The following is a 19,295-nucleotide window of genomic DNA, read 5'->3' as shown; positions in this document are numbered from 1 at the left end:
CGTCACAGAGAGTAGGTAATCTTGCTAAATAGCTATTTTGCTATATCATCTTGCTATAATCTTTCACGTTTTGCTGTATTTGTTTCCTTAATACTGTATATATAATAAGAATGATTATTTCTTGTGGATTTTCTATCAGGGTGACCCTGGTTCGTCTGCTGCAGGAATTAAGGTAAGTAAGTGTTCAAAGCAGTTGTACAGGGAGAAGAGGGGTGGCTGATCAGCATTACTTTGTTGTGTCACAGATGTTTTGGGTACCATTAATGTTATGATCTTCTCCAACCTTATTTTTAATTCCTTTTGTTTAGGGTGAACCTGGTGAATCTGGACGGCCCGGACAAAAGGTATTAGTTAGAAATGTTTGTGTTCCTTTTCTTCACTGTTGGATTTGTGATAAGTCTTGTCATTTTAAACTGTTTTTACACTAGGATGAGCCCAATGCATTGCTATGTAGCAGCTTGTACAATGTGGTATATGATCATTTTGTATTTTAAAAAGCACAGGAATGATAACACTAATTAGCGTGAAAAGTAGTATCAGAATAACACACCTCCTCTTCTAACATCAGAGCACTTCTTGCATTGAAAGCTTACCCAGTTGCATCTGGCGAGACTAACAACAAATGGCTATGCTACTTGAATGATCGCAAGTTAACTTTGCATGTTTGACTGAATATTAACCTTCAGCCTGTGGAACATTATTACATCTAATTAGGAAGAAAATAAATGTTGACTAGAATCCCTTTCCTATGTACTTGAAAGAGAAATTGAACTATCAGAGATGCGCAGTGTGTCTGGGAGGACAGAGACTGGATAATGCTCCATTCTTCCTTTGTGGGGAAGAAATTCCCCTTGGTGCTGCATAGATGATGATGTTTTTGCAAGTAAAGATCCAGCAGGAGCTGTAATCACTCTGTGCTGCATGAGGCCCTGCGAAGCTGGGTAATTTTCCTTTTGAATCCATAGTACATCAAACAGTGAATGCTTTGCCTTCAGCTGCTCTTTCAGGAGAGTAGGAGGTAGGTCCTGCTGGGAGAGCTGGTGAAAGGGCAAACAGAAGAGACAATGAGGGTACCAGATTTTTGCTCTGCAATGCTTGGTTTCCCCCTGGAGCCTTCAGCATCATTCTTGTATCTAATAACATTGAAAATTTCCTACTGCTGTCAGGGTGGAGCAGACCCCAGTGGAGATTTGAGTGTGCAGATATTCCTGTCCACCAGCCAAGAACTATAATTCTGTATAGTAATTGGCAGTACTACTGTTTTCTAATACTCATGGCCTTTAGGTGACTAAGCAAAATTTCAAATCACCTGTTAATATAAATTAAGAAGTTGAGTCTTTTTGTTTGAGAAATTTTAGTTACCATCAGTTACAACAGAATAAACAAAGACTATTACAGGAGTAAATGCAGTTCTTTAGTAAAATACAGTTTTAATTAGAGAAAGTAATCATAGTAGCTTAAAGCTATCTAATCTGTGGAATCATTCACCATGTGCATTCTCTACTGTGTGCTTTGTTGGGGCAATAAACTAGAAAATGCACTTAAGAGCCTGTTGAGATTCATTCTCTCATTAGCTGGCTGCCATGGAGGGAAAAGCAGCAGTGATTTATCAGCAGGCTCCTGCAGGATCTCAGTCTCCAGGCACTCAGGTTTGATCTCATTTACATAATATAGATAAGTGAGAAGTACACAGCTCAGTCTTTCTATAGTGTCAGCTTGTTGTTTGCACCAAAGGGAGCTTAATGTGTTCTTTCCACATCACCTCACAAACTCCCAATATGCCACGTCCCTGTTCCCAGCCAGGGCCAGCAGCTCCCATATTGTGCTTGCTCAGAGTGCCTCCTCCAGCCAGGTGTCACCCAGTTAACGCTCTGCCTCTGCTCAGTGGGAACTCATTCACCCCACCAGGGGCTGTTGGTCCTTTGTCCAAACAAACTTGTGGCTCAGTCCTTTGCATCACCTCTCTTTTTCCTCATGCCCCATTCTTTTTTCCATTCTGTATCTTCCTTCCTTCCTTATATATTACTTCACCCTCCCCTTCTGGTTGCTCCTTATCCATCTTCTAAGAACAGGTAAATATTGAGCTACCCACCTGAATAATACTTACATGAAATGAAATGTGTTGGTGCCTGAATGGCCTGTCAAGGCTGTTGTTTGCCACATGTTGTATCAGGACAGAACAACTTGACCTGACAAACTTAGTGTGATGAGAAGTTAGTTATACAGCCTCTCCTTCTTTAAAAATTATTCTTCTCATAAATTATGCTTGTATCTTTTGTATTAGGAAAAGTCCAGAAAATAAAGCCTTAAACACTCAAGTATAATGCTAACTATAATGAAACATTTGTGATTTCATTATGTATTACATTCTTTGATGTATCTTGGATGGGCATCTTAATTGTTTTAGATTGCTGTGAATCCAAACTGGCTTTACTGGATCATTTCTGCTTGTTATGTTTGTGTCTCTAGGGTTTAGATCTGTCCCAGGATTAAACAGTGACCTACAGCAGCAATACTAATACATTTATCAGTTGCGATCATTCATGTGCTATGCTTAGAAATGAAACTTAGTGTTCCACAGTTGGATAAGAAAAGGTCGTGTTAGAAGTGTGGTCTATAGCTGCCCAGCTGAGAAACCTGATAGAGGAGAGAGATTTTGGAGCTAGTGCTTCATCAAGAATGGGTGTAATGGAGACTTTTTAGTGGATTATTCTTTTGCAAGACTGACAACCCATTTCCTGCTTTACTAACTGTTAGGCAGTAAACCAGGAGCTAGTGAAGTCTATTGAAAATTGTATCCTAGACGCCATTCTTTCATCTAATTTTATAGTTAATATTTTAAGAGTGGATTCTTTCCTGTGCTTTTAGGCAGTCTGATGAGTTAAAATGTTGGAGTAACTGAAATGTATTATCAGATCATCTCATAATATATAAAAACTACTCCATTTGGCAAAGCCATTTGCAGACCTTGTGTTCTTCAGTTTGTGGCAGAATATAATTTTGTTATTAGCACTTGGAGTCTCTTTGATACTATTGCCTCAAAGTAGTGTTTTTGGGTACTGTAGTCTGAGTAATATTATGCATAGACACATTTGTTTGTGTGTATGTATCTATAGGTGGGTGTATATGTATGTGTGTGTGTATACACAAGTAAAATATATTAATAGCAAAATCTATAGCCCTCACCACAGGGCTGAAATCTGGATCTCTGTAAAGTTCAAGCATGCACAAAATCTGGAATATAGTTCAACTCATTATAAAGGTAAAAATTGGCTTCAGATTTCAGACCAGTTCCAGAAAGTTTGGGGAATATTCACATCCAAAGCATTGGTTTGAATCCATCTGTGTATTAAAGTAAAATCTCCAGCCCTCACATGTTACTACTACTTTTTTTTTTTTCTTTTCATCATTTTTATTTCCCTAGATGACATCTTTCTATTTAGATGGTATCTCAAAAAGGCCACGTGTCAGAACGCTGTTAGCCTTTCTTGTGTTAGACTAATATCAACTTTCCTTCAAAATAAATGCATTCAGTTCTCAATTCTTGTTAGAAATGTCCCCTTGCAAATGCTGTGCTATAGGTCACTTTATTACAATTTTAAATCAGCAAAATATTTCTGGGTAAAGCAATAAATGGTTATATTCCCACTAGCCTTTATAGCACCATGTATATTCATAGATAAGTACCAAGCTCTAAAATAATGCAACAGATAGCTCTATAAAAACAATGCTCAGGCTGTAATTAAGTAGTTCTCCTTGAACTGCACAATTTGAACCTGAATTGCATGGTGGCTAAATCAGGCCTGTCAGGCAGCGCATCTGTCTTAGAGTTGAAAATGGAACAGAATTAAACATCTGTCATAAGCATGGTATTTAAATGGCAGCATAGGAAATGAACCAACGTTGCTTGTTTTCTTCTCATTTAGTTGCCAAAATAATGAGACTTCTTTATTTGTTTTTCTGATGTGGATTTTGATGTTGTCATAACATCAGAGGTTCCCAGAAGATATTTGTATTTTTAAATGGTACATTAGGAGAGTTGCATTTAAATCACTAATTTTGAAAATGTCAGTCCCACTTGAACTGACTAGTAGTCACCTGTGCTCTTTATTTTGCTGCGGAATGTATAGGTGTGTTCACTGCATAGTGACCATAACTGAATAATGTCTGTAATATTATGCAATTTTCCTACGTAGGGTGAACCAGGTCTTCCTGGGCTTCCTGGACTCCCTGGGATAAAGGTAAATAAACTGTACTGGGGGGGCACCACAAAGAGGGGGGAGGGTGACTAAAGGATATGACTAAAGTGGTCCTACTGTGCTCATACAGCATCCGAGTCTGATATTGAGATGGTCTCTGATTAACACAGGAAGGTTTTGCATGGGAAATTGGTTAAAGTAATGAAACAGTATATCTTACAGTAAAATGCGAAGCAAACCATTGCCTTATGTAGGGAATAAAGATTCCACTGCTTAAAAATGTCTAATATTGATAGTCTTTTATATTTCTTTGTAATGAAGGAGTTTTGTCATTTGTGACATTGTGATTGAACCAAGATTGACTTGGTTTCTATTCTGATGGCTACTTTCCAGTAGCAGTAGCCTTACAGACTTCATCACATCTCCAGCCAGCAAACTACATTCATTATACACAGGCAGAGAACTGACGCGGTCAACAAAAATACACTCCGCTCCATTACACAGGAGTCATTTCCACTGACAAGTCAAAATGTTTTAATAAGATTCTATTCAGTATTAGCTACAGCCCCTGGCCTAATACCTGGTTTAGCTCCTGGCTTCCGGTTTGTCTGGGATCTCTAGGTAAGTTGATGCAAAAGCCATGTGGTTGGTTTAGCTCTGGCGTAAGTGGTTGCACTGGGAGTTGCAGACTCTTAGACAGTTTGAGCTGTAACTGTACAAGGCTGTGCAAAGTGAGCAGATTTGCATATCCTGAGGGGGTGCTTGTTAGGTTGGCTGCTCCTCCTTTGTGGCAAAGATCCTCCTTTTGGAGGACAAAATCTCTTTGAAACTTTTTGTTTGCATTCCAGCATGGGCCTGTGCATAGCTCAGGAGATGATTTATATCGCTTTTCCAATAAAAAGAGGAATAAGCCAAAGGCCAAACTTCTGTCTGTTTCGATAGGATTCAGTATCTGTCTTATGGAATGCAATATTTACAGTGGTTTCCTCAAAGGACTTGTGAATTGCCACAACATTCAAGTATAATGTCCTTTCTGTGTTTCTAGTGAATTATGGGAATAATTGAAAGTGCATATTAGAGTTTGTATATTGTCATACCTGAAAATATAGTTCCCAGGGTGATCATTCTTTTTCTGCAAGAATGAACTCTGCATCGACTGGTAAAGATCATGTAGCTGAATTGTGATGAAACTGTATTTTCAAAAGCATCTTCAACAGAAATCCGTGGTCTGTTTGCTTCACTAGTAAGCCAGGAGGTAGCTCAGCTGGAGGTCAGTGCCAGAATCCTGGGAGCACTCACCAGACCAGCTGGGGTTATGGCTGGTCTGTGTGGATTCCATGTTCGTGCAAACTATACAATTCCATTTATATTTCAGCAAGGAACTTTAAAACAATTAAATCTCTGGTCTATAATATTATTTTTGTTAGGCTTTATCTGTTGCTGGTGAAAGTGGCTCAGAGGGTGGCTTCTAAATCCACCTCAAAGACAAAATGTGAAGTGAAAAATCAAAGACTCAAAAGTCTTCTACAAAAGTTTCTGATGAGATCCCTTGCAGCTAAAAAAACATTAGGATTCTCACTGTGCTTTTTGATCTTTCTTCTGTCCACTTTAATTAAAGTTACAGAATATTCTCAGAATTTGTGCCTTCTTCGGATGTTCTAGAAATTGCCATATTGTATTTGCTTTCTGCTTAAGCAGTTTTGAACAGTTAGCCCCCATTGGCAAACGCATCTGAAATATGCTAATTCTTCTAGGTGTGCAGATTTAGCTTAAAACCAGCCAAGTATTCTGGAAATTATGTAAATAAATAGCAAGTGTGCATTTCCATTTGATATACAGTATCACAAAGCACACAGGTGATTTTGAATGAATGAACTTGCTGTCTCAGGATCATTATTACAGAGTTTTTGTATTCTAAACAGCTGTGGAACTATTAGATATTGACAGTCCAATACAAACAGATTTCTTCAAGTTATACGAGAAGAAACTGGGAAGAGAAGACTCCATGTTACCCAATTTTCAAAGAATTTCCATTGGCTCTTTCAGGTAGTGTAAACAAAATCAAGACACAAGCTTACTCTGTACACAGGAAACTCTTGAATGTACTTGTCTGGTCTTAGGTCTTTATCCCACGGCCATCCATGTAAGGAACTGAAGTCTCTGATCTATCCATTGAACTACAAATTCGCCTTCTTGTGAATGAAACTCTCTGTAGTGGCAGTCTGTGCTATAAAATACTTTAGGTAACCCTGCACTTATGTAGCACTCCTTACAAATGCTAAAGCAGCCTGTGAAAGCACGGATGCCATGGCAAGAAGAGAATCATATCTCATCTTTCTTAGTATGGTTGAAAAAGAGTCCCAAGGCATCCGGTCTAGTGTTCCTGAAAGTATATCCAGACTACTTAAAGGATTAATTAATATTAATCACCGGAAAGTTTCAGTTTCTTATAATGCTATTTCAATTAATTAATCAGTGTATATTCCCAGAACCCCATTAGAGCTTGGTTTAACATGACGTTGGGATACAAATGGATTGTAGTACTGGATGAACATGCAAGTATCACATCAGAATTCAGAGTATGCAGCAGGGTTGATACTAATTATTTTTCTGGACTCGTTCACTATGTCCATGCGGATGTTTTGGGAGTTCTTCCTGTTCTTTTTTCTCTCTCTCTCAGCATTGTCAGTTAGTGCCATGGGGGAAACACAAGTGCAGTCAGTTATTCCCAAGACAGTGATGAAGCTGTCTGTGACATGCTGGAGAAGTGTTTTTCAAGCACCTGTTGCTGTTTAGGAATGGCTGGAAACTTAATGAGCCCCTGAATGTGTTGCACCATGTAATTTGGGAAGCAAGTAAGGCACCTAAACACAGAATATTAATTCATCACTCTGATATCCTCCAACTGATGCTATGTAGATGCAGAATACTTTCTATGAAACACAAACTTTATATATCTGTTTTATCTCATAACTTTTATGGATAACACGTACTAAGCAGAGATGACTTAGTGTGGTGGAAATAATTCATTCTCTTATTTGCTGGAACTGTCAGACAATTCTCAAATCCGTGGTGTTACATTTTTCTGACATTTAGGCAGTGCAACCCTTTCATCACTGCAGAAGGAAGACTTCAGCAGGATGCAGAGTTTTCTCAGTAGCAGCCCTTTATGCAGCATCTGGATTTGCTTCAACGTTTCTGGGATTTCACACTCCTCCACTTTTAAAACAGATACTGAAACAAAGTTTGTGATTGTGTTCAAGAAAACTACTGTTGGTTGATTTGGCACAAGAAAAGAAAATCTTTCTGGTCTTTCTGCTTTGGGGTGTGGGGGCATTTTTCCATTTATTTTGGAGTCAGTGCCATTCACAATGCAGAGAAAAATTCTTCAAACTTCCTTTTCCTCCCAGGAGTTGTTAGGAAGGTTGAGCTTCCCCGTTGTTTTGGGGTTAGTTGTCTTTTCTTTTTGTAGGGGGTCTATACATCCATTCTTCCTGGTTTTGTTTTTTTGTTTTTGTTTTTTTTTCCTTGTCATAGACTGTTGCCAGGAAATTTGTGTTGATTCTACTTCCCTCTTTCTATTCTTCTTTGGGACATGGGCATTCTTGCCCAGGCTCAGTTCATCTTTATCTTGCAGGTCACCATACCCACAACCTTCTAGTCCAATCTTGGGAGCTGGAACGGGCCCACTGGCGTTGTGACAGGCATTTCTCAGTCCTCAGTATGAAGTACTGAAAATGCTAGTTGCAACAGTTGAAAAGTGTGGGAATTCAAACTCTGCTATGTGGAAGATTATGTTTCTCCGTGATATGTACTTGCCTCAGCAAGTGTTAACTAATATTCAACAATATTCAGCAGTATTCAAGTGTTAACTAATTTCCAACCTTTCATTTCTCATATAAAGTGATCTCAAGAGTGGTTGTCCAGATTAGAAAAAAAAATAATTTTGTACTATTAGTCAAACACCAAAAAGTAGAATATAATGATATATGCTTTTAGCTGAAAATGGGGGCTAACCTGAAAAATAGAATTTAATAACTGCATTTGGAGAGTAATTTTTACAAATAGGTTTTCAAAAGTGGCTCTTTATATTGGTACATTTATTAACAACAACAACAAAAAAAAAAAAGGTCCAAAAGATGGTAATGCCACTAACTTTCATAATTCCGTTTCCAAAATGGAAGCATATCAACATGTATCTGTATGCATATAGTTACATATCTAGCTTTCTTCATCTATTCCTGCCTGTCTGGTTTCCATATGCTGTGGCAGTAATCACTTGCACAGGTTAGACAAGTCATTTTCTAGACAATTATTGAGAATCAAGGCCAGAAAATGAAATCACCATTAACATTGGATGGTATGCATGTGTCAGAAGGATTTAGCTGGTTGTTCTTGTGGATAAGTGCAGTTCTTAGTAATCTGTCATAAACTGTATCCTCCAAATCACGAAAGCTCTCATTTTCTTTCCTGGAAGAGGCTAAAGTATAAGTAACTGCAATACAGGATGTCATTTGCCCTAAAGATAGTATTAGTTGAAAGACTGAGCTTGTAAAAATCTATTTATCAGCATCTGTTTTATAACATAGTTGAATTTTACTTTATACTTACAAAAATCAACCTAAATCCAAATTTTAAATGCAGGCGAATAATCTGAGAGCCCTATGTTCCGCTTTATTTGTAAAGTGTTTCATTAGTCATAAGAAAGACAGAACAATATGAAATCATTTTTGTATCTCAAGTATACGATCTTATGTGGTCAGAAATGAGTGTGTGCAGTAAAGTTCTTTATATTTTACAAATAGCAAAATAAAGCTTTTAGACTTGTAATTTAACTGTTCTTCTAAAGAAAATCATTTGGGGCCAGACTTTTAATAATTTAGCGGTTCAGTCATTGCAAAGAATTAAAAATGAGATGCTTATTACAAAAAGTGTTTTTATTCTAATCCTCTAAAATAGGTACCATGCGGACTTGAATTATAATTAGCCTTTAAGTAAGAAGAATTTTATATGACTAATGCACGCCGAGTTAATCAGAATTATTGCGGCGGAATTATTCTTTTAGCACCCTTCCAAGGCAGCATATGCTTCAAGCAGGCAGATCTTAAAAACACTGAGAAAATCAGCTCACTGAGAAGCAACAAATGCCATGCAAAGTAGGGTTAGTTGTGAAGCTTCAGGCTTTTAGACAGATTTTGAGGTAGTATATTTTGTTTGTTTAAATGAGTCATAAAGACTGAACATGCGTTTGGAAATTTAAAGCCAGAATTGTTTTTCTAAGTTTAGAGACAGGTTTGGGTGTGAAGATATTGTTTCAAATGCAATGAGTGGACCTAACAACCTGTTTAGCTCACCATTTCTGGAGTCAGTTCTGAGCTGATATGAAAAGCCTTAACAAAGACCTCATGAAGTAAGGTTAGCTTTTTATCAGATTTCCTTTTACCTTGCTCACTTCCTTCTTATGAACTGAATACTGGAGTCCTCCTGATATCGAAATTCCCATGGGCTTGAAGCTATATGTAAAGTCCATCTAATGCCCTTAACGTTGAGAGAATATAAAGTGCCATTCTCTGACCTTTATGGCTTAAGGCAGGCTGAGTTTCTGAGGCATTACTGCCCTGGAACTGAGTGCCACAGATTCCTTAAGAAGATGCAAGTTAGCCATCAGCTGCTACTGCACTGCATCTCTATTTAAAAGATCTCGGGAAGTGTATTTATATTGGTTATCGATCTCAGAACGAAATCTGAAGGCAACGAATGGCAGTTTCTGGAAAATGAGGGAAGATATCAGTGAACCAAGTTCAGTCTTTCTAACTTTGTTGTTCCCTAAATGGCCTTACACCTGGGTTTTTGGATGTTTTTTTCTTGCTAGGTTTTGTTCTGTATATCTTCGGGTTTATTGGGTTCTTTCAGTAGCATTAGACAAGGAAAGTGCATCTCTTTTTTTCACATCACTGATGTAGACCCACATTACCTGCGCATGTGTGTCAGTGTACAGCCTTGTATTTCAGGCACTGAAAGTGGATGAGGCCTCTCATTTCAAATAATTGCATTGCTGTGTATCTCAGCTGTGCAATGAAGGCGAGTGTGGTATTCCGTTGTTTAGAAACACTGTCGTCAAACTAGTGGCATTTAAAAAAGCAATTAGCATGGCAAGTGGAATTGTAATTGTTGCACCTTTCTTGAACAAAAGTTCAAGTTTTAGGCAATTATTAGTTCTATAAAAATCAAAACAGTGACAGTGAAGAGTGTGTCTTGGAGTTAACCTCTAGTATCAAAGCTAGCCTCTGCCTGAGCCCATGAAAGCTTTGATCATCATGAAACAACCAGTTATTAATATGTCTAGTTAATAACCTCAAAAAAAAAAAAAAAGAAAGAAAGAAAAAAAAAGACTGTCCTCTGAAGTAAATTACAAAGATTTTTTTTTACTTCTCATTCTGATGGACCTCCCGTAACCTTAGGTGTACAGCATGCAATTATAAGGGCCCTTTTCTGTTCACGCATTTTATGATTAGAGGTGAAAATTACCATTAACAGGGTTTGCGAGAGGCAGCTTCTCATTTGCTCTCTGACCCACTGGTATTCATACATTTGAGAAACGTCTGAGGGTGAAAATGAGTACACAGAGAGGTTGTCCCTTCATCTGTTAAAACGTTAACATCACAGGCCATTAGGGATTGTTCCTAAATGATAAAAAATCACTCCTGTAAAATGGAAGTAATTCACCAGCTTGTTGATTTATTTAATAGCATGTTGCCTCTGTTGTATGATCGATGCAGATTGCTGCAAGCTCTAACAGTAAATGGATTTTAAATGCTGAGATTGAAGTCGACTTGCTGTGCTATGTGGTGGTTTCCAAGCTTTTATTTCATAACTATGCCAAAGGGTTAAACTAAAATGCATGAGGATTCATCATTTGGTGCTGGCTTTTTATACAGCTTGTAAACTGTATTTTAAGTGATGATGGAGTTCTTTACTCTCTTTTCACATGCTACCTGCGTAACTTTCCTCTTTCCAGATGTCCTGTTCAGAAGGCAAAGTAGCTTGTGGTAGATTCTCACCAGATAAAACTTTATTGTAAGAAACTGTAGTGAGTTGTTTAGAAAACTGTTACAAAACTTCATTACTCTGATTCCTTGCATTCCTTTCTAGAGGTGATTCCTGCTTATGCAAGCATTTTGAGGTTGGGAGATCTCAAAGCAAAAATGAAATCATCCCAGAGAGCCACCTCAGCAGGCCTCTACTCTTACCTTACTGAGAGGAAACTGTTTCCCTTGCATTTCACACATTGCTGACAGTGCTAAGCTTGATAGATCCTCATTTCTTTCTGTGGTGTGTGTGGCACAGAGGGTAACTCTTGTGTGTTAACCCTAGCAGGCAGCTGAGCATCAGCCATTCACTTGTTCCCCACAGCAGCATGAGAAAACAAACTGGAAAGGCAAACATGAGGGAAATGGCATATTGAGGTGGTTTGAAAAGGGAAACAAAAACAAAGCCAAGAAAAACGAGAGATGGAAAAAATGAACCCAGATGCTCAACACCAGCTGACCGTTGCCCAGTCAGCCTCCATATAACAGCAGCCTCAGTTTTTATATATATAACTTTGCCTGCAGTTTTTACTGCTGTACAGTATGGAATATCCTTTTGGCCATTTTGGTTCCCCTCTCCTGGCTCTGTCCCCTCTCAGCTCCTTGTGGCTCTCCCTTGTAGGCCAGCCTGTGAGAATTAGGGAATGCCTTGGTGCTGCATGAGCATTGCTCTGCAACACCTGAAACATCAGCGTTGTTTTCATCACAAATTCAAAACTAAGGTTATGAGGAAAATTATGTCTATCCCAGCCAAAATCAGTATAATAACATAAAGCAGAAGGCTGGCAGCATTCATAGAACAAAGTGCAGGGTACAGCTGGACAGCTGAATGGAGACTGTTTCTAATGTAAACATTTCTCTTTTGAATAATGGACACAGAAATGCCGGAAACAAAGCTGGTGCAGATGTTATCTCCACTGCCTGGGATTGGTGCAGGAGTCTGCCTGAGTGCTTTGGTTAACACCTTGTGTTGTGGTTACACATGAGGTTTGAGATAGCGCAGAGGATACTGCTTAGTTTCAAATCATCTGAACAGATTGTTTTTCTACTTAGAATCTTAGTTAGGACGGCAAGCCAGAGCTGTCTTTTAACCTTCTTATCTCCACCAGCACTGTATAGGAGAGTTGCATGTTCTTAATGTAGCCAAGTCCTATCTAATGCAGTTTTGTCTTGTGTGATAAGAACAGTCTGCAGGATCATGTTCAACTCAGCATTCATAGACACCCCTAAGTCTTCCTCAGCAGAGCCGCTACTCAGCCAGTCCTATCTTTTCTGACACACTAGTTATTCCACTTCACATTTGATAATCTTTTAAAGCTCTGCATTTTGTAAGATCTGTATGCTAGTTATGCTAACTAAGGCAGCAGCCTCCTCTATTATCCATTCCACTTGCTCTTGCAAAATACCTTTTTCTTGTCTCTGCACATCAACTTGAGAAAGACTTTAAGCCTTACCACTGAAAAGACTGAGTTGCAGAGCCACTGCACATTTCTTCTGCCCAAAGTCATCAATTAACCCTGGTAAAGTCAGTATTAAAACAATCAGGGGGCACTGAGTGCCTCCTCATAAAATAAAGGATTGAAATTGCACTGTTGTCCATTTACTGACATAAAAGCGTTTCCATCTACAGTGGCAACCTAATGTTGCTCTTGCTGGTGTGCACTGATACAAAGAATTAAGTAAACTTCTATGGGTTATTTTTCCTAACTAACAGCTAAAAGCCTTTCTCTAGGACATGTTTGTCATCATTTATTCCTTAGTTTTTATTATCGATTCTGAACTGCAGCCAGATGGAACTTCATGTTAGAAAATATGCTATTTAGTTCTGGCGCATCTTTGAATTTGTTTGAACTTCTGAGTTGAAGTCACCGAATGCTCCTCAGTATGGCCATGTGAAAATTCTCTCTGGTTATAGATTTGCTAGAGACCTTCTTTGCTTGAACTGCTAATGATGGAACTGCTAATGATGGGTTGTTGATGAGAGCACAGATGAATATACAAGAACACTTGCTAACTTGCTCACTCACTGCAGCATGTCTGTATTTCTGTGTGGGCAAAGAGGTGAAGAGAACTGTTATCCAACTGCTTCTATTTACTGTCTCCATATGCTGTCAGTAATTAAATCAATACAGGATTGTGATACTTCTGTCTTTTTAGCTATTTAAAGAAGCATTTGATGGCTAATTTATGGTCATCGAGTTTGTTGATATTGTAAAAATCTGTACTAATTGGGTTATACTACTGATTTTTAAAATTTACAATACCTCGTGAGGAAATCTTCTCCTTGATACAAATCTGTGTGAGAAGTAGAAAGTTAGGTAGCAGGAAACCTTGTTCAGGGGAGCTTGCTATGGAACACATATGGCTTCTTCACTTTTCGCCGTACCTCTTCAGCCGTGCTGATGGGTTAAAACTAAAAACGAACAATCAAAATATTTACTGCCATGCTTAATGCTGCATGTGCTGCATCTCAGCTTGACTGCTGCTATTTGTCTGTTCTGTTTGTACAAACTAATTGGCAGGAATGGGGCAGAACAGTGAGGGAACAAGGAGCAGTGGCTCTTTCCCACCTGTTCACAGCTACGGAAATTGTCCTGTTGTGGACATCTGAAGTACTTCCCTGTCAGTATGAGAAGGGAGAGCGCTGTGTTGATGGGTTATACTTTTGATCTGCTTTCTTGCAATGATGTAGCTAACTGACTCCATTGAAAATGCATCGCAACAGTACCATCTGGCCTCTGTTTGTCATTACTTTGTCATACCCTCACCACGTCTGCCCATCCACTCACTGCCTCATAAAACATGACTGAAATGAATGATCCTTAACCTCATAAAAAAACAATGTGTGACACCTTCTGTTTCATTTGCATTTTATATGCTGTGTGATGGCTTGCTATAAGAATGTATACCGATGAAAGTTGCTTAAATTTAAAAGTATTTTTATATAACTCTTGCATCACAGCAGGATGTGCTGACGATACACGGAAAATGCAGCCAAAAGAAACTAGTGTTACTGTAACTATACACTGCTAAATAAATAACTTAACATTCTTCTCATGCTGTGCTTTTCAAGGGTGAACCAGGTTTCATTGGTCCACAGGGAGAACCAGGGCTGCCAGGGTTACCAGGAACAAAGGTAAGGGCAGTTGAACAGTGCTCCAATATAAAGCCCTTGGAAATGAAGTTAAGTTCAGTTTTGTTAGCAGAGATCATGCCAGTGGTGTAAAAATCTTTTAGCCACGAATGAATAGTTGTCATAAAATGGCCAGAATCCATTTTTGTAAATGGCCAGAAAGTTTAAAGTTCAGGTTAAAATATAGTACCTACAGTGTCTGGAAACATGAAGAGTTGTATTTCATGGACTAAAGCAATGAAATACATGCCTTCATAGTGATGCCCTCAAACAATGTAAAGGCAGATGCTCTATCCATTCATAATTTAAGTTTATTCACTGAATTTGTTTCATGTCAGCATCCCAAAAGTCATTTGTTAAGAAGGAGAATAAGCCTGCATGGAAAAAACGATGTCCTCATAACATTTTAGAAGAAATCTTAAAAGTGTGTGCAGATATTAGAACTTTGATAATACAAAACACACTGTAAAATACAGTGCCATTAAACAGGTGTGTTTTTTGTACTACATACAGGGTTTTTTTAGCTGCTCTGTAGTGAAGTTAGTGTATATGAGTCCTATGAAGAATATTCATTAAGTTTCATAGTTCGGGAATCTTCATTCCACTTCTTTCAGAACAGGGAGGAAATAGCTTTATAGGATCCTATATAAATCCAGAGTAGAAATTCTAAATCTTATTTTTTGCTTAAGGAAGAGTTCCCCAATCCACTGCAAGTTGTAGATGAGCTCAGAAATGTTTTCTTCTGATGTTTTGGTTTCTTTGATGTAACTGAGTTAGTTGCATGCTAAAAACTGCCTAGTGTTTATGTGTACCTGCTTCCACAGGGTGACAGAGGAGAGGCAGGCCCTCCTGGGAAGGGTGAGCGAGGTGAAACTGGACTTCCGGGACCAAAGGTTGGTCTGATTTCACATTGGAGTGTTTGTGTTAGGGGAGCACCCACAACACATAACACATCTTTTTCAGCTGAAAAAATAAATAAATGAATGAATGAAAACTTGGTCACTTTCAAAGTTCGAACTTTCTGATCATTGTAGCTATTGATTGCAGAGAAAATCCATTTTGCATGCTGTTTCTCCAGTCCTAATGCATCTTGAAGCTGCTAAGGCAGATTTTGTACTTGGCAACCTAGTTTGTATTCCTCTGAATTACTGGGAAAGTAATTGTGTTGTGTAGTAGTTGTGGTAACACTTTAATTGATCTCCTTATTTAAGGACACTTAAATATCTTCTCTACTGTCTGACTAACATTTTTCAGGAGCTGTGAAATGAGATAGATCATTCTCATAAAATGGTTTTAATGATGTCTACTCTTTACTAATGCCAGTACTAATTTTCCTTTGGAAAATGGATGGAGTCTGTGGCCTTTGCATGCTGGTGTTAAAGAATATATTACTCTGGGTGCTATTAAATTCCATGTCTTTACAGACTCATGATCTTGATCATATAAAATTAAGTGATTCTGCTGTTCTGTAGTATAGTTGGTCACTACTAATTTCTTTTTCTCTGCGCTTCCACTCCATCATTTTTCTCCTCTCCATCTGCTGTCTTCCCACAAACAGGGGAGAACAGGTGAACCTGGATCTAGAGGCCCCAAAGGGTCAAAGGTTAGTAGTAAATTAAAAAACAAACAAACAAAAACAATAATAAAGCTGTCTTTAGTGGAGTGATTAACACATTTATTTTACAATAATTTTGTTTGTAATGCTTCACAGGAGCTTTACGTATCCCCTTAAAGGAAACTGTAGTAGATTATGCAGTGTTATCTTTAAATGAAATTCTGATTTTCGGCTTCAGCTATTAGAACTGAATGTTGCATATTTCAATCACTACAACTCCCTTTTCTTTTTTATTATAAAATCTGTTTCAGTCAGCTCTTATGTAAGTGATGTGAGTTAGGTCTCTCACATGCCACAAACCATTTCCTGACTATGCCTGTGGAGATTGAATTGGTTTTTGCAATTATTTTGTGGAACCAAACTTGGTGGGGTAGGAATCAGTGGTATTTCAAAGACTGCCAGAAGAGTTGCTGGCCAGTAGGTCCTGTAGAGACAAGTTTTGTACATTAAATTACTGTTTTACCTATTTTTCCCAAAGTAGTTTGGTTTTGTTTGTTTTGGTGTGTTGGCTATATTTATTTTTTTTAATGCCTATCTACTTATCAAGCCCTCCATCCATTTGTCTCTGTATAGATATAGTGGGTTCACATGTATGAAGAGAAAGAAAATACATGCTTTTAAAACTATTTTGTGTACTTTGCAAATACTGTGCTCACTGGACTCCTCCACGTTATGTTATGGGGTCAACACAAAAATAAATCAGATTTGTTTAGGTGGTTTTTCAGTCCACTGAAGAACAAAGATAGAAGAATAAAGATAGCAAGATAGTGTTGTAGGCAAGTGGGATACTGGCTGTGATACCTGAAAGAAAGGCCCTTAAATAACAGCTATTCAGAGTGCTTAAGGATACCAGGATGAGGTAATTGCCCCTTCAGCTCCATCATTCCTGCCAAAAAGGAAAGTTAGTAAGAGAGAAAGCTGATGGGGAGGAGGGATTTATGCGTCATAATAAGAGCAGAAGAGTAAATCAGTTTCTGTTGCCTCAAGTTCCTGGGCACATCCCAAATGTACCAGAGAGAGAGAGAGAGATCTCTTTAAATTCCCTTTTTGCCTAAAAGGCCTGTTTCTAAAATCTGGGTCGCAGAAGTCAACTTAGTAGTCAGGATTGTTTTCAGCAACTCCAGTGACAGTTTCACTAGTTACTGACTAGGCAATACTGTTGATAATGTCCTGCCTCCAGCCTCCTCTCCGCATTCTTCTTCTATTCTGTGACTACCCCTATGGCCATTTTCTGTGTTATGGTGTTTTTTTTTTCCTATTACTACTGGTGAATTAATCATTCTTCCCTGCCTTGTACCAACAGATGTAGCAGTTCTTTGTGAAATTCATTTTGAGTAATATAAAAGTATAAAAAAGAGCTTGCTATGACTGCTAAAGCAAAAAGAATCATAGTCACTAGATGTTGAGTTATGAGAGCAAACATGTTTGAAATTCCCTCCATCACTTGAAACACATTACTAACAGCCAGGAAAAAGCTGTGTGCAAGATGATAAAGATCTTAAGCTGGTTACAGTGAGGGAGTAAAGGGACTTCAATGGTGAAAGTACCTTTGTGTCTGCTGCAGAAGTAAGAACTTGGAACAAGGAGGTTCAGAAGCATTCTGAAGTCACCATCATGGAAATAAGTGCTTATGCACTTTGAAACACTCCCTTGAGGAAGTTACTAAGGGTTTCAGACTTCAGACTGATTTTATTTCTCTCACTTTTTCTTAAAGCTTTTGGTAGTGCTACAAAGAGTAGAGAAGTTGTGTTTGTTGCAGAATTGGTAATCTCCTTTGTTGAGTCTTTGGTATATCTTATTCCAACCCAATACAGTACACAGTAGCAACTTGCATAGAACCAAATACTTCATTGTTAACCCTGTTACTATACAGATGCTTAAGGAATTTCTGCTGTAACTAAGGTCTGCGTTCTAGTAATAACGAGAGGCCTGTTTAACGGGGTTATTTAGGAGAAGCACGTTTAAAAGAGACAAACTACCTTATATACTGTCAGATGGCATATTTGTTCTCAAATATCCCTTTTACCTAGGGTGATACAGGTGACAGAGGTGACACAGGATCTGCAGGTCCACGGGTGAGTCTACTTCTCATTTCCATCTTTGTACTCTTGCACTCAGTCTCTGCAATGAATCAAAATTATGGCAGCAACTCCTGTTAATCTAGTGAGATTGGTCACTTGACTCTGGTGGGGAGTGTGTTAGTAATTGGCCTTTAGTATGAATAACAGTCCTTACTACTATTTGACTTACTACTATTATCCTACTCACAGTTCATGAGCAGGATGTTATATGCCTTGTCCAGACATTGCTTACAGCCAGCACAAAATTAGTGCGTTGGAACTGTGTCAGTGTTTAACTGCAGTGGTTTTAGTTATTTGCTTTCCCACTGCAGCACAATTCATTCAGTAAGTTGCTTGTTTAATGAAAAATATATTTAAAAATCCTTTAAATATAGCCTTTAGTTTAATGCTGTTTTGTAGATGTTGTAGTACATTAGAAATACAACAAAACCTAATTAGGCTGCTTTGGAATTAAAGCATTTATCAGTAAGTAATTGTCTAGAGTAGTCTTTGGCAGGTGTCTCAAAAATTGTTATGGAAAATATATTACAGGGGCCACCTGGACAGAAGGGTGATCAAGGTGCTACAGAGATAATTGACTACAATGGCAATATTCATGAAGCTCTTCAGGTATGTAGACTTAAAAAGGATAACATAGTTTAGCTTGGGCTGCCAAGAAGAAGTTTGATGTCATTGTATTTTCCTTCTGCATAAACTATGAGAACGCTTTTTTTCCCCAAAGATTTGCTCAGTTTATTGATTAGGAATGTATTTCTATATTTGGAAACCAGACTTGCTATTTGGTGTGAGAAAAACTGTTTCCTTGATACAGTTTAGCTGAGTGAATTAGTCGTATTTCCCACAGAGCATATTGACATCATCTAATGAGAATAAAGCTGATTCATTGCTGTGTGGGGGTTAGTGCTGAATTCATGCAGTGAACCACATACATAAGTTCAACAGAAGCATCTGCTTTTCAGTTCAATATCTAAAATGTTGACATTTCTTTTTTCCTTTTTTCCCTTCTCCTCTTCCTGTAAAATGCCAAGAGCAGAATATTTGAGATTTGGAAACCATAACACATGTGGTTCCATTAGAAAGCTGTGGATTCAATCAGCAACATGAGTATGTTACACAGACAAAGCACCAATCTTCCCATTTGTTCATTTCTAGAAACCTGTTTTGACAGGTATGCACAAA

The 19,295-nt window shown here is 38.2% G+C and overlaps 1 protein-coding gene across 1 annotated transcript in view; it reads left to right on the top strand.

Annotated features, from left to right (window-relative positions):
- Positions 1 to 19,295, top strand: part of COL25A1 (collagen type XXV alpha 1 chain) — a 279,646-nt gene that overhangs the window by 226,629 nt on the left and 33,722 nt on the right. The window contains exons 16-23 of the mRNA XM_072335135.1: positions 140 to 172; positions 309 to 344; positions 4,197 to 4,241; positions 14,361 to 14,423; positions 15,245 to 15,313; positions 15,979 to 16,023; positions 18,066 to 18,110; positions 18,648 to 18,725. Of these exons, the coding sequence (XP_072191236.1) occupies positions 140 to 172; positions 309 to 344; positions 4,197 to 4,241; positions 14,361 to 14,423; positions 15,245 to 15,313; positions 15,979 to 16,023; positions 18,066 to 18,110; positions 18,648 to 18,725 (414 nt within the window). The remainder of the gene's footprint in view (positions 1 to 139; positions 173 to 308; positions 345 to 4,196; positions 4,242 to 14,360; positions 14,424 to 15,244; positions 15,314 to 15,978; positions 16,024 to 18,065; positions 18,111 to 18,647; positions 18,726 to 19,295) is intronic.

Source organism: Excalfactoria chinensis, chromosome 4, assembly GCF_039878825.1.
Source record: "Excalfactoria chinensis isolate bCotChi1 chromosome 4, bCotChi1.hap2, whole genome shotgun sequence".
Lineage (NCBI taxonomy): Eukaryota > Metazoa > Chordata > Aves > Galliformes > Phasianidae > Excalfactoria > Excalfactoria chinensis.
The sequence above is the reverse complement of the archived record's forward strand: the minus strand, read 5'-3'. Positions and strand labels throughout refer to the sequence as shown.